Source organism: Prosopis cineraria, unplaced genomic scaffold (genome assembly GCF_029017545.1).
Source record: "Prosopis cineraria cultivar Desert tree isolate PC_DT_omini unplaced genomic scaffold, ASM2901754v1 PC11, whole genome shotgun sequence".
NCBI lineage: Eukaryota > Viridiplantae > Streptophyta > Magnoliopsida > Fabales > Fabaceae > Prosopis > Prosopis cineraria.
This window is the reverse complement of record NW_026555342.1, coordinates 9,352,452-9,365,922: the sequence shown is the minus strand read 5'-3', so window position 1 is coordinate 9,365,922 and position 13,471 is coordinate 9,352,452. Positions and strand designations below refer to the sequence as shown.

At 34.7% G+C, this 13,471-nt stretch overlaps 2 protein-coding genes across 2 annotated transcripts; both read right to left on the bottom strand.

Moving 5' to 3' along the window:
* Positions 1–585: 585 nt before the first annotated feature.
* LOC129285226 (glucan endo-1,3-beta-glucosidase 7-like) lies at positions 586–4,489 on the bottom strand. The gene is made up of 5 exons (XM_054920815.1): positions 4,267–4,489; positions 3,123–3,787; positions 1,667–1,993; positions 1,282–1,543; positions 586–811 (listed from the first exon to the last, which is right to left on the bottom strand). Exons 1-5 carry the CDS (start codon positions 4,340–4,342, stop codon positions 774–776), a joined length of 1,368 nt encoding a protein of 455 aa, XP_054776790.1. The 5' UTR covers positions 4,343–4,489; the 3' UTR covers positions 586–773.
* A 4,206-nt stretch (positions 4,490–8,695) lies between these two features.
* On the bottom strand, positions 8,696–13,204 carry LOC129287126 (cyclase-associated protein 1). The gene is made up of 10 exons (XM_054923284.1): positions 12,841–13,204; positions 11,929–12,097; positions 11,792–11,856; positions 11,047–11,347; positions 10,830–10,977; positions 10,642–10,751; positions 10,472–10,527; positions 10,298–10,354; positions 10,029–10,172; positions 8,696–9,325 (listed from the first exon to the last, which is right to left on the bottom strand). Exons 1-10 carry the CDS (start codon positions 13,120–13,122, stop codon positions 9,239–9,241), a joined length of 1,419 nt encoding a protein of 472 aa, XP_054779259.1. The 5' UTR covers positions 13,123–13,204; the 3' UTR covers positions 8,696–9,238.
* Between the last annotated feature and the right edge of the window lie 267 nt (positions 13,205–13,471).

The window sequence follows — 13,471 nt, the reverse complement described above, 5'->3', positions numbered from 1 at the left end:
TAGTTATACAATATAATATTTTTGTTTAATAATATTTTTTAGTTGAATGATAATTTAACCCTCTTAAAAAAATAACATGATTAACAATAAAAAGTTTTGAAAAACAAAAATAAAGATTAAGAAAGTTATATATAACTGTCTTAAAGTTTAAGATAATTTTATACGTTTAAGCTTATTTATTTTTAGATGAAACGCTCAATTAAATAAATGTAAATATAAAAAAATAAAAATAATTTAAAAATAAATAATTACTAATTTAAAAATCAAGATTCAATTAAAAATATTTTTTATTTTTTAATAAATGAGTATTATCTTTTATATATATTTACGCATCAAAACCGAAATGAATCGCTTTATCGAGCTACAACAACTTGGCGGACAACTATCTCCACCCTGTCATTCAAATCTATGAATCCCACTTTGGAACCCCTACTGCTTTTTCCTCAATTTATTAATTCATTAATTCCTATTATTGAGAGGCCTTGTGTATTCCAACTTAGTTCTTTCATTTTTATTCTAACTTTTTGAAATATAAAGCTCATCAAATTTAATGATAAGATTTAAAGTAGTGTTGGCCGCTGGCGATGACTGAAAACATGGACGAAACTTGAAATATCTGTCACAAATTCCTGTTCAACAAGATTAAAAAGGACATAACCCTTAAACAAGGAGGGCAAGAAAATTGCCCTTTATTCGTTAGATTAATTCTAATACAATTTATCGACAAAATTATTTTTGCTGATGACGATAAAATTAACAAGGTCTCTGTCCTTTTAGGTGCTCCCGCCAGGGTAAATGCAACCATTATAACCTGCAAAGAAGGTAGGAAATTATTGATTTAAGTAATTAAAAAAGTAACTAAATGAGACATCATTCCTCTTGACTTGAGAGTAGTTTCATCTTGATTTAAAATATTTTATTTTTTAAATTCTAAAAGGAAAAACATAAAATGTCCACGTCTTTTGAATGGCAAGTTTGAAAACTGAAGGGCAGCACATTTGAGGAGGATAACATCATATTTTTCTCTGCAAATTATCTCTGTAATTGAATAATTAATCAGTCTGGTTTTCCCCCCCCCCCCAAGGTAACACAATCTTGAATTGGGCAATGCATTTAGAATTTCAACACCAGACAACTCACTGCTCCAGTTTCCTTTGTTTCTATCCCTCAGTAGATTCTAATGAAGTGACGTAATTGTGGATGACAATGTAAAATCACTCAAATACAGAGAGTTAGCTCAGTTAATGCAAAGAAAAATGAATTGAGAGGGACAAAACTCACTTGGATTTTGGGAAGTGAGAGTAGCAGATTGAGAGAAATCACAGTTCCAGGGGTTTCTGCCAAACTTTTGGTAGTAGAGGTTCATGGCATAGGCAGCATGAGATGCTAATGTGTTTGGATCGAAACAAGCACCTCCTGGCTGAATTGCTCCACAATCTATGCCTTGGCTGCATGCATAGTCAAGGTTCGCCTGCAACTGAGAATCGGATACGCTGGCCTTCGGAACGCACCACCCTACGGCAGGTTTTGGTGTTGATGGAGCCTATTAACACAAACAAGTACGTTGCACTTTAATCCAGATCCACGTAAGACTTTAATATATCTTTGATCATGATTCTTCTTGGGAATCAAATGTGTGTTATTGTTAATATAGAAAAAGCCTCACCTGTTGGCTAGACTTGGCCAAGCCAACATCATAAGACTGGGAAAGATCAGTTTTGAAGAGGCCAAAAGCACGTTCAGAAGCAGGACCAGCTTTCAAGTCCTCGTCATACAGGGCAAAAATATAAGTGTCCACAGACTTGCCAGGCATGAGAGGGGTGCCAACCAAGGAACGAAGGTGAGCGATGAGGTTTCCATTATACGCTTTGGCATTTTCAACACTGGGTCCCACTTCACTGGGATCCCCACTCGAGGGCCATCCTGTCTCTGCCACCACTATCTCCACGTCCTCATATCCCATGGCTCCCAAAGCTGAATGAACTGCATCCACCTGCTCCAAATAGTATTGTTCAGACTCAACAAAAACAAAAAGGTATTCAAAACTACCACAATTGTCACTAATTAAATTTACCACTTACCAGCTTCAATTAGTTTGCTAGACCTTCGAGTTAAGCTTTTTCTTGTTTATTTTGATTTGACCTTCTAAGATAGTCTCGTGCATGCCTAAGACCCAACTAGTTCTTTAGCCAAGGATGAGAAATAATCCTTGTGCTCTTATTTAGGGGAAAAGAGGATTGTTAAACATTAATATGACAGGGACGTAATACATTATAAAGTAAAAAAGTCTGTTTTGTTATATCATATCAAACAGATCCTTCACTTCACCCACACATTTGAGTAAAAAGGACAAGGATTTATCGTAGTGATTCGCTAGCGTTCAACAATTCTTGAAATTTTGCAAGGATTTGGGGATAGTCAGCCTGTCACCCATGGATTGGTAATGTCAGATGAAATTGTTGGCTTACATAATGTGTTTGGATGGGATTTTAGTGCTTAAGACAAAAGATAAGGTCAAATTTTTGGTACAGAGGAAGTCTTGGTAAAATTATACTTTTAATGGGGCGTCATTATTTCATGGTAGCTTTTTCCTTCTAAGACAAATCAGCAAGTCAACAAAACACATCATATGTTACAATACAACTATATTTAATGATTCATAGAGTTGTTAATCACTTGGAAACTGCCTAGAACTCACGTAAGCATATGTAGAAGTAATATGCAACGAAATTTCGAGTTGGAAGTAATGGATTGGAAACGTTTCTAACATCCACTGGATTGTTAGAGTAGAGCCTTCTAGGGCACGAATCGTCAAGGAAAGTTAACAGCTTATACACGTCAGCTTTACATATTCTTCTGAAAATATATAGTATATTACAGTTACGCTTCATTCTCACCTCTAACAAATTAATTGTCAATTTAATTATAAGAAAATTCTCTCTTTTTTTTTAATTCAGTATTTACCCATTTTTTAAAAGCAATGAATTCTAAAAAATACTTTAAATATTACATTAAATTCTAATATAAAATATTAAATATAATTTTACCAAGTAGTATCTGTAATTTACTCTGCTTATTTTTTTTCAGAAAAAAAATATTTTAAAAGAAGGGGTATTTCTGACCTGTGCATCGAACATGTTGGTGTAAAGCAAGCCGTTGCTCCGATCGGTCCGACCCGAGTTTGGTTGGAACAGGCAGAATGCCAATGTTTCGGGTCCTGGGTTGCTCTGGTACGCGAAGTATGGGTACGGGTTGATCATCAACGGCGATTTGTTATCCTTCAGGAACGCCAGCATCGGCTTCAGCGCGCCCTGCAGTGTTGGGTTGAACAATCCGGACGATGGAGGATCCGACTGTGTCAGCACGGCCATGGAATGTACGGTGGAGACTTTGACTTTACCGCCCAGTGAGGCCGAGCTGAGGGCACTCTGGACATTTCGCATTGCCGGAACAAGCTGCGAGATCAGGTTCTGGTCGCCTGAGGTCATCACCTCGTTCCCGACGGAGATGATGGTGATGTTGGTGGCTGGGTAGTAAGGACGCACATTTGCATTGATCCATTGGGTGGCCGCGGCAGCACCGGAGGCGAGACTCGGAATTTCGCCGTTGGCGGCGGCGATCACGACGCCGATGCCGGAGTTTGCGAGGGCTCTGAGGATCACCGGATCAGCACCGTAAAGCCGGACTTTTGCGATGGTGGTGGACTGCAGGAGCTTGACCGTCGCCTCCGGCGGGGGAAGATTGTCGGCGGCCTGGCCGTAATTCACGCCGACGAAGGATTGCGACTCTGTAAGACGGGAAAACAGAGAGAAGGACCCATGAAATAGAATCGATTTCAACATGGAAAATTGAAGAGAAACGAAGCCGTTTATGAAAGTTGAAACAATTAAAGCATAAGGTTGTGCTTTTTCTCAGTTGCACAGGCTACTTCTAAATTTCAATATTGGATTCCGATCACGTTGTCAGAAATCAGTTCAAAATCCACAATTCACAAGAAATGGAGCTGTTTCCTTAGTGTATGAGAGGTAAACTTGAACAAAAACACGCAGTTGTTGCTAGTTTCAAAAGTTAGAAAAGACCAGCAAATTCAATTTTCATTTGCAAAGCGAAAAGGCTCAAACAAACTTTTAATTATCTTTCCCTAGAAAATTCACAAAGACGGATCCTACAAAGTACTAACATTAGTAGCTTTACAGGTATTCTTAACTTGGCCGAAAACCAATGAAAGCCCAAAAAAGTGATGAGAGAGGGAAATGAAGAACTGACCAGCAAAGGAAAGAGCGAATAGGATGATAAGGGAAAGGCAGAGGAAGACGGAAGATGGAGAAGGAGAAGAAGCCATGGCTGGCTTGAAGTAAATTTGGAAAGTATTGTAGCAGCAAGTCGTTAGAGTTCAAACTTGGAAGTAGATGTGGATTTATAAGGGAAATGTGAAAGCTAAGAAAACAAGGTGGAAGGAAAATAAAAGAGGGATGAGTCGGATGGCGTGAGGAAGGTGGAAAATAGAATAATAGGCAACGGTAGAAAGACTTTGTGAATGAGTGAGACCGTGGAATTGAGTGAAAATAACTTCCAGCTTAGCTGGATTCCTGTCACGGAGTCATGAAATGCCGTATGGGCCCTCTTTCCTCAAATCATACCTCTATACCCATCCAATTCATCAAATTCAAGCAAAATCTAGCCCAAAAAAAAAACAAAAAGAAAAAGAAAAACACTAGCTAGTGGAGTGGAGAAGATTGGACTGTAATGCTAACAGCTGATCCAACAACCAATCAATAAGTTTCTTAAGTTAACCTGAGGAGTTAGTACAAGGATAACAATCAATCAGCCAACTTCTACAACAAAGGTTTTTGGCCCAAAAAAAAAAACTTCTACAACAAAGGGAGTAATTGAATGATCCAGTGTGATAAGAACACTACAATTAACTGGGATTGAATGAATAAATTCTTCAATTTTGGGAGTGAGAGTTAAATGTTTCTCCAATCCCATGTGATACCGAGGCAGAAGCAGAAGCCACTTTATTCCTCTTCTTTTTCGGTGCTGGAAAAGGGGTTCAGCTACATAAAAGCAAACCAGCACGCCATGACTTTCATGCATACATAATTGGGTTTATTTTGTCATTTTTGAAACCCCCTAAACAAGGCAGATCCTATATTTAAACTGTACACTCAAACCCAACCACAAGCCGTTTTTCTTACTCCACCTTTTTATTCTTCCCTATTTTCTACTTGTAAATTGTCCGGATTAAGTCTCACCTCTCAACCATCGAACTTACCTTTAAAAGAGCACAATTGAAATATTTAATAATGGGTAATACCACTTTACACACGATCATTAGGATGAGTGATGATAGACTCGAGTAAAAGAAGTGATCATGAATTCATCCCGGCCTATATGTGAATAAAAGAATATGTGAAGGAGCTTAATCATAAAATAGATAACCCCTCAAATTTTTTTAAATTTCACTGCAAGACTCGATATTGAATTGAAGTTAAATTCACAATAAAAATGATAAAATTGTCTTCATTTAAATAAACGACATATCATAGGTAAGATAACTTGTTGATTTCTATACTATATATTATTTATTTACTTACGGAATGTTGTTCATTTTTTTACTTCACTTATTTAGAGCTCTTGAAATGAAATCAAATGACAGTCGAATTATAAACAAATGAAGTAAAAAAATGAATAACATTCCGTAAGTGAATAAACAATATATAATATGAAAATGAACAAGTTAATGAAATTAAGTAAAATCAGGACTATAAACAAGTGACGTTAGATAATTAATAATATTTTATAAGTAAATGAACAATATACAATATAAGAACGAACAAATTGTTTTACCTACAATATGTTATTTATTTAAATAAAGATAATTTTATCATTTTCGTCACAAATTTAATTTCAATTCAGTATCGAGTCTTGCAATAAAATTTCAAAAATTTTAAAACTTTATTTTTTAATATGTTTGATCAAGGATCTCCACCTAAAATTTTTTCCTTATGTAAAGTCCTAGATGAAATCTAGGCAAGTTGGCAGTGAGATGGTTTGTCAATTAAAAAAAAAAAAAATAGAGAGGGGAGAGGGAATAAAATTTTAAGAATATCCTCAAGATTTGAACTCATAGGGACAAATGATCAAACACATTTCATGCATACGCACTGCTGACCAAAAACACATGAATTCCGGAGTCGCACGGAGTTTCATATTTCAGCACGAGCATTACAAGGAGGAAACAAGAACCATAAGAATTCATGAGCTATTCTAAATGTCTTGTGAGAAAATCTTTGAATCCCCCATTTTCACACTGCAAACTGTTGTGTTGCAAGTGACATTACAGTAACTAAACAAGAATTCATTGCAGAAAGTGAATCAGTAAATCTCGGCAATTCTTTGTGTACCCAATTACTTTAAATGATGGCGAAGGTAAGAGTGAAGGCCTCTAGCCCCAGCGACAGTGAACAATCACATGCGAATTAAGTTTCTTCCTACCTCCATAACTCCATTGATTGACATGCTTCATGGGTACACATTAATCATAACCATTACTCCATCTTCATTCGAACATGACTTGACGGGGTCAAGTCAACTCAAAAGTTTTATTGATATTCATGATTAAATAAATTCAAAAATTCTTAAGGCAAAGTCTTATACTCCCTCTGTTAAAAAAATATAAGATATTTTTTGAGAAGTTATATATTTAAAAATATAAGATATTTTTAGTTTTTAAAGTATAATTATTACTTTTTTTTTTCAAAAGTGTCCTTATTGATAATAATTTTATATTTATTGTATAGTATTTAATAGGGATAAATATAAAAAAATAAAATTAGTTGAAAAGTAGATAATTATTTTATTGAGAATAAAATTTGATTAAAAATGCTTTATATTTTTTAACGAAGGGAGTATGAAATAATTTTTTCATATTCATTGGATCATATTGATATATTCTCAACTACTTCAAGAATTTATGCGATTTAAAGCATCGATAGATTACTAATAAGTACAATTAATTAATTACTCTCTCAGGTCCAAACTATAAGCATTTACAAGCAATTTAATGCATGTTAAAAAAATTTCCATTTTATCTCTTATATCTATTAACCTAAATATTTATTTTTTTATAAAAATTAACCTAGATATTTATGTAAATGTATTTCTCATTAATTATAAAATACATTAGTAATTAGGACTAGGGGTAAAAAAACAATATACATTTTTATAAGAATAAAGACTTTATTGATACACAATTTTTTTCCTAAAACTGCTTCTATTTTGAATTGGAGAGAGTATTTATCAAGGTTAATAGTTGATACATCTTTTGTATTCTTAAATTTACTTTTTTTTATGCTAAATTTTCTGTTTTTATTTATAAGTTACTAGTATTTTATTAGAATTAAAAAAATTAAAACTGGTTAAATTTATCTAAAAATTCAATAAGTTTTTAATTTTATCATTGTCAACTATACAAATTTTAATAACATATTTTCTTATATTAATATTTTAAAAATTTAATACAAATCTAATAATAGATTTATAAATAGAATTAAAAAATATTTTTTCTTTGTCCCAGACAGAGAGAGGACAAAATAAATCGAGAACCTGAGCGTACCTGGAGGCTTGAGTGTACAAAAGATGAAAATGAAAAGTTATGACTCTTAACTAGAGTCCAAGTTTGTTGGAGTTCTCTAGGCCCGAAAAGGGGGGGAGGTGTTTTCAGCCCGAGGCTTGATAAGTTTATTAAACTTTGATTATCTCAAATATCATACAAAACATGAAAAAAAAAAAAACGGGAACAAGTTAATATCTTTATTTTGTTTTATATGTATTAGCAAAATAAACTTCTACTTTAAAGTAAGAGTGTTCATGAGATAAGACATGAAAAAAAAAATGAATGAGACTAAACTTTTTGTCTCATGTCTCATTCTATTTCGAAAGTCGAGATATCCCAATTAAAAAAAAAATAAAACATGAAAGAGAAATTTAGATAATAATATTTATTAAATTACATAGCTTGCTAAGTCAAAAACTAAAATAATATAAGTTTAAAAATTTAATCATCAAGTTATAATAACTACAATTTAAAATAAAAGAACACAATCATAACAACCACAACTTAAATTCAAATGTACGATAACTATAAATGACCTCTAAACTACAAATACTATAACAATAACAAAATTATTGAATTATATAACTTAAGTGAGCAAATGATTTTTTAAAAATAACATTAAATAAATAAACAAAAAATATATACTTTGAATCTAATTAAATAAATAAAGCATTAAATATTAATAAAAATAAAAAACATATAATAATATATTTGGGACAAGATATCCCAATAATAATCCCATATTCCATCCTAAACACATTTTTATCTTATCTTGCAAAGTCCCATATTCCAATCCTGTTTTAATTCAGGACAGAACAGACCCATCCCAAATGATAGGAACGAACCAGGTTGATCGAGAAGAAACAAGTACAAACACTCCTACTTCAAAGCTTCCATATATTTATTTCATACTGGTTTTTAATCACATATTTTAACGGATACAAAATATTTTCAATTATAGTCAGTGAATTATTCTATTTAATTATTCACACATCCATATGAATTTTATCATGAAATATATAAAATATTCTTTTCTTTTGTTGCAACAAAAATATAAAATATTCTAACGCAGGATACTTAAGAAGTCCACAAGTTGTACAATTCTATATCAGTCCAGCCCAGAGAAGCTTTCGTCTCTTCCAAGAAAGAAGGCATTAAAATTAAATGCCTCAAATGGCAACACTGCGAGACGGAAAAAAGAGCCTCATGGAACTTGCTTGAGAAGGAATTCATCTGGACGAGCGTCTAGCGATCTTGAGAAGGATTTCAACCATACTCAAAATATGCAAACCCGAGTATAGAATACATGAAAAATACAAAAATAACTCCGTCGACCCTCTTAAAGCTCAAAACCAGCTGCACAATGCACACTGCAACTCCGGAGTTAAAGACACACTAAAGCAGAAGCCAACTCCGCACCCAAAAACTCACAAAAAGAAAATAAAAATCGCCGGGATGTTTCCAATGGATCAATAAGCCAATGGAAAAACCGACCAGGAATGAATAATATTACACCTCTATGTGATTGAAATGAATCAAAGAAAAAAGCCAGATGAAGCCACACAAATAGCAATCCGTTGAACTGGACTAAGATATACAATCTCTGAATCGCCAGTCAAATTAACCTACAGAGTGGGAAGCTGGAGTAGTTTCAAATCGTCCGTCCTTGAACGCATGAATATATTGTTGTGGCAACGAATGCTCCACCTGAAACAGATGGTACGGTTGTAATCCAGTTTTACTCACACAAGTTTTAGCAATTATATTTGACTAACGTTAATGCATCTAGTTAACACTTTTAGAACAGCCATTCATAATTTCATAATCACCAGAACAATGAATTAACTCCATGTCATAATCTTCAACTTTCAAGTTTTAACGGAAAGCAGACCCATTCAAACTACATCATTAACCACCAAAAACTGCCCTCTTGCTAGAGTAAAGATCGTCATTTGATGTTGTTAATATTTATTTACTCCATCCCTTAGCATACAAGATGAAGTTCCCTTTAACTCTTTTAAGAGAGATAATTTTGCAGCAGAAGCTTTGTGCGAAATATTTTTTAGCCATTAAATAAGTCACATGAATAATTGAATTTGTAGATTGTTCTTGCATTAACAAGAAGGAGAGAATTTCACTACCTATTAAAACGCCAGAGCTAAATAATATTGCCACGTGTTGCAGCATTTTCACTAACTAGTAAAAGGCTGGGGCTAATATTCCGGTTAGACAATTGCGTATCTTATTGCTTCCAAAATATGTCATGCCATTCTAGCGTAACAAGAATACAGGGTAACATACGACTTTGATGATTTCAATAAGCGTCTTATTTGTTCCACACCAGCGACCCAAGCTTTTCAATGCTAAAACACAAAATAGACCAAAAGACAAGATATATATAAGAACATACCCAATCGCTATCGGGCTCAGCACCAGGAACCAGCACATTGATCTCACTTGACTTGGCTGTAGATATGGATGCATCTAAAGAATCTTTGCTCAGATAAAGCTGGCAGCCAGAAGTGTTGTCCACCAAAATTGTTGGAGCTGAACCCTACATTAGTTGAAGGAGCCGTAATTGCAACTAAATCCATATTCGATGAACCAAGTTTTAATCATAGAAGAGTAAGCCCTCAAAAACCACGACAATCATAACAAGAGAAAGCAGGAGAGGGTTACCTGACACTGCACCTCAACCCCATTAGAGTTTACTATCTCAAAAGCTGCCACAACATCCTACATTTCAAGCATATAACACAATGAGCTTAAAATGGCCCTAAATATGGATTGCTTTGTATAACTCTAATGTAAAACTCCCAATCAAGCCATTACTTATTGTGTTTCCATACATACCTTGAATACAACTCCCATTTTTGTGCAGTTGTCAATTGTTATATTGTTAACCTTGCCTGCAAATTGTTTAAAAGTCAACAAGTCAGTGGCCTTTTCATCAAGCATCCATAGTTAGGCAGCATAACATTTTAAAAACCATGGAAAGAAATTTGTCACGTATTTCTAAGTACCTTGAATCTGTAAAACAGAATCTTTGCACCCATAAATGTATACAGACTGCCTTGAATCACAATCATCAATGACTAAACCTTTCTGCCCAATTTGGTTCTCAACAACCCACCTGAAATGGAAAAAGAATAGTCAGGATGATGTTGATGGGATACAGACGAATTGAAATCACACACTTGCTTAGACCTACTTGCGACCCATTTGAAGTTCTAATTTTGGAGGTCCTGCTTTAGAAAATGCTTGTGATCTCACACGGGTGTCTTTTTCACTAGCACCAACAATTCCAGTTCTATCTGCACGATTCTTTGCTTTCATATCATCTGTAACCTTTCTCAAACCTAGCAGAAAAATTTTTGGTTCATACATGCCAAAAAAACAATCAGTAACTGAAAAGATGCGAATGCTACCTGCAGTGACATTCCCTGTGTTAATTTGTTGAAAAACAGCTGACATTCCATCCTTTGGCTTGGAGGATGAAGCTTGAGATGATTCAGAACTGAGGAGAGATGCAGGCGGTGGAGGTGGTGGAGCAGGTGCACTCGGTGCAGGAGCTTTGGGTGGAGCAATTGTTTTTCCTGTTGAACTCCATACAGGGCCTAAAGGATAGAAACTCTTGACATAATCTCTCAGACCAGGTAGATATAACTCTTTCAAAGCTTTGGCCCACTCAACATGATTTGGATCTTTATTTCTATATTCTACAAGTACCTAATTATTACCCAAAAACAAAAGCATGACACAACAACCAAAATGAAATGTCTAGGAGGTTAATACAAGAACAGTAAACACGATTCTGCACCTCATGCATTGCCAAATAAATACAATATAATATTTAAAATCAAATACATTAAATCTATGCACCAAAATATGAGCTTACTGACCACCATTTATTTCTGACCACAGCCACTATGCAGATATAAACTGGTGGCTCAAGCAGAGAGTGGACAAATGTATTGGAATTGATAAAATGTTCAGCAGAATATTTGCTAAACATGTAACAAACAAACAAAAGTACCAAAGCCATTTCACTCAAAAGAGAACTCCTATATCGGTTCCTCCTTGGTGTTAACAATCAAAGACCAAACAACCAGCAAGTCATGAAATTTATTTAGTCTCACAAATCAGCAGGCTTCTGGCATGCGAGGAGAATACCTTGTTGCAATAAAACTCAGCCATTTGCCAACTTTCTTCCACATGTGCAATGGGCATACTCATACCTTGAAACAAAAGAAGTTAAATAAGAAACCCGCAGATAAGAATTCCTGATAGAAACAACTGTGCACACTAACCGCAATCCTTCCCCATATATGCAATCCATGCTAGAGCAGAGAGACTGTCAGCAGCAGCCTTCAAGTGGTTAAAATAATCAAATCTTCGTCCTTCTGTCATTGCATTAGCTTTTACGATCACTTCATTCAATGGTTTCAGAAATTCAGACAATCCAGCAACATCAGGCTTCTGTGCAATGAAGATATGTCAATTATTACTATTTCATGCATATCACCAGGACAGATATTGTAATTAAAAACTTACAACACGAAGAATTATTCATGCATTCCCTTCTACAAATGAAATTCAAATCTCATTCTGTTCATAGTATTCAGAATTCAGATTAACCAACACGGTTACAACATGAAAGAAGAAATCGTTTGCTTCCAGAAAAATTGTAATCTCTACTGTTTCAGGCTCTACACTACAATACTGATCGGCTTATTTCAAGTGATAACCAGTAACAAGGCTCTTTTCCGTCCTCTTTCATTCTTCTAAAACCACCCGTCAAACTTTCACCATGTAAGGGTAAATCCAGGAATTCCATGAAACATGGAGTTTCACTATTATGTCTGGAGGAAAGAAGTTTAAATATTCAGCTAATGCACACGGTCTGTAAATCTTTGCATCCATATTAACATTCTCAGCAAGCTAACTAAGCATGCCATTGCATTTAATTCACTCGCCACTAAACTGTCCAGGGTTAATAGTATGTTATAAAGGATAATATTAAAAATATAAATAACTTTTTCAAAAATTGACCAGATGATGCAAGCCAAATCCGCCATTCTACACCAAAATCAACCGATTCAGACGAACGTTTCCTCATTGCACATAAGCTTAATATACAGCAATAACTGCTCCCCACAGCAGAGATCCATTTATGAAAGGAAAAAATAAAAAATAGAGAGAAATGTCGCTGAAGAACTAACCTGAGTTTCCTTGACTTTAATCAAAAGCTCTTTCTGAACAGCAAAAGCTTCTTGCACAAACTTGGAGACCTGCAGAACTTGTCCTCCAATCTTCTCTGCAGCAGTCGAAAACCTACCGATATACTGGTCCATCAGATCGCCAAAGGCAATTATCGACGGATCCAGCACCACATCGGCGCCAGAGAGAGCGGCAGCGTCTACCCCACGCGAATGGAACCCGATCGACAGCGCCTCCAGGCGCGACACCGCCGACTCCAACCTCTCTATCAGTTTCTGGTCCATAGCTGATAGCTCAGAGCCAATCACTTTGGCAACCAGTGAAATGAAGATGATGAAATAGAAATAGATCGCCCGGAGAGATGAGGCCGTTAACGTGCGTGCTAGCCCTTTTTTCTTTTCTTTTCTTTTCTTTTTATTTTGCCTTTTTTTTGGCCTTTTCCCCAATTTCTTTACATATTATTTATTTTTTATTTAATTACCCTCATAGTTGGCTAAAAAATGTATTCTTTTAATTATTTTTAAATTAAATTAATATTTTAAATTTTCTCAATTTCATTTGTTTAGTTATATTAATTAAAATAATTAAAACATTTGAGTTAATTAATACTACAATTTATTTGTTAATTTAAGT

Bases quoted from the DNA above. Each gene is read 5' to 3' on its own strand.
- LOC129285226 (XM_054920815.1), bottom strand. From the start codon at position 4,342: ATGGCTTCTTCTCCTTCTCCATCTTCCGTCTTCCTCTGCCTTTCCCTT. The intron at 1,994-3,122 runs GTCAGAAATACC...TATTTGGAGCAG, and splicing joins CCAACATGTTCGATGCACAG to GTGGATGCAGTTCATTCAGC. The intron at 812-1,281 runs GTGAGTTTTGTC...CCTTCTTTGCAG, and splicing joins TCTCACTTCCCAAAATCCAA to GTTATAATGGTTGCATTTAC.
- LOC129287126 (XM_054923284.1), bottom strand. From the start codon at position 13,122: ATGGACCAGAAACTGATAGAGAGGTTGGAGTCGGCGGTGTCGCGCCTG. The intron at 11,348-11,791 runs GTATTCTCCTCG...GGTAATAATTAG, and splicing joins CTGAGTTTTATTGCAACAAG to GTACTTGTAGAATATAGAAA. The intron at 10,978-11,046 runs GTAGCATTCGCA...TTTTTCTGCTAG, and splicing joins CACAGGGAATGTCACTGCAG to GTTTGAGAAAGGTTACAGAT.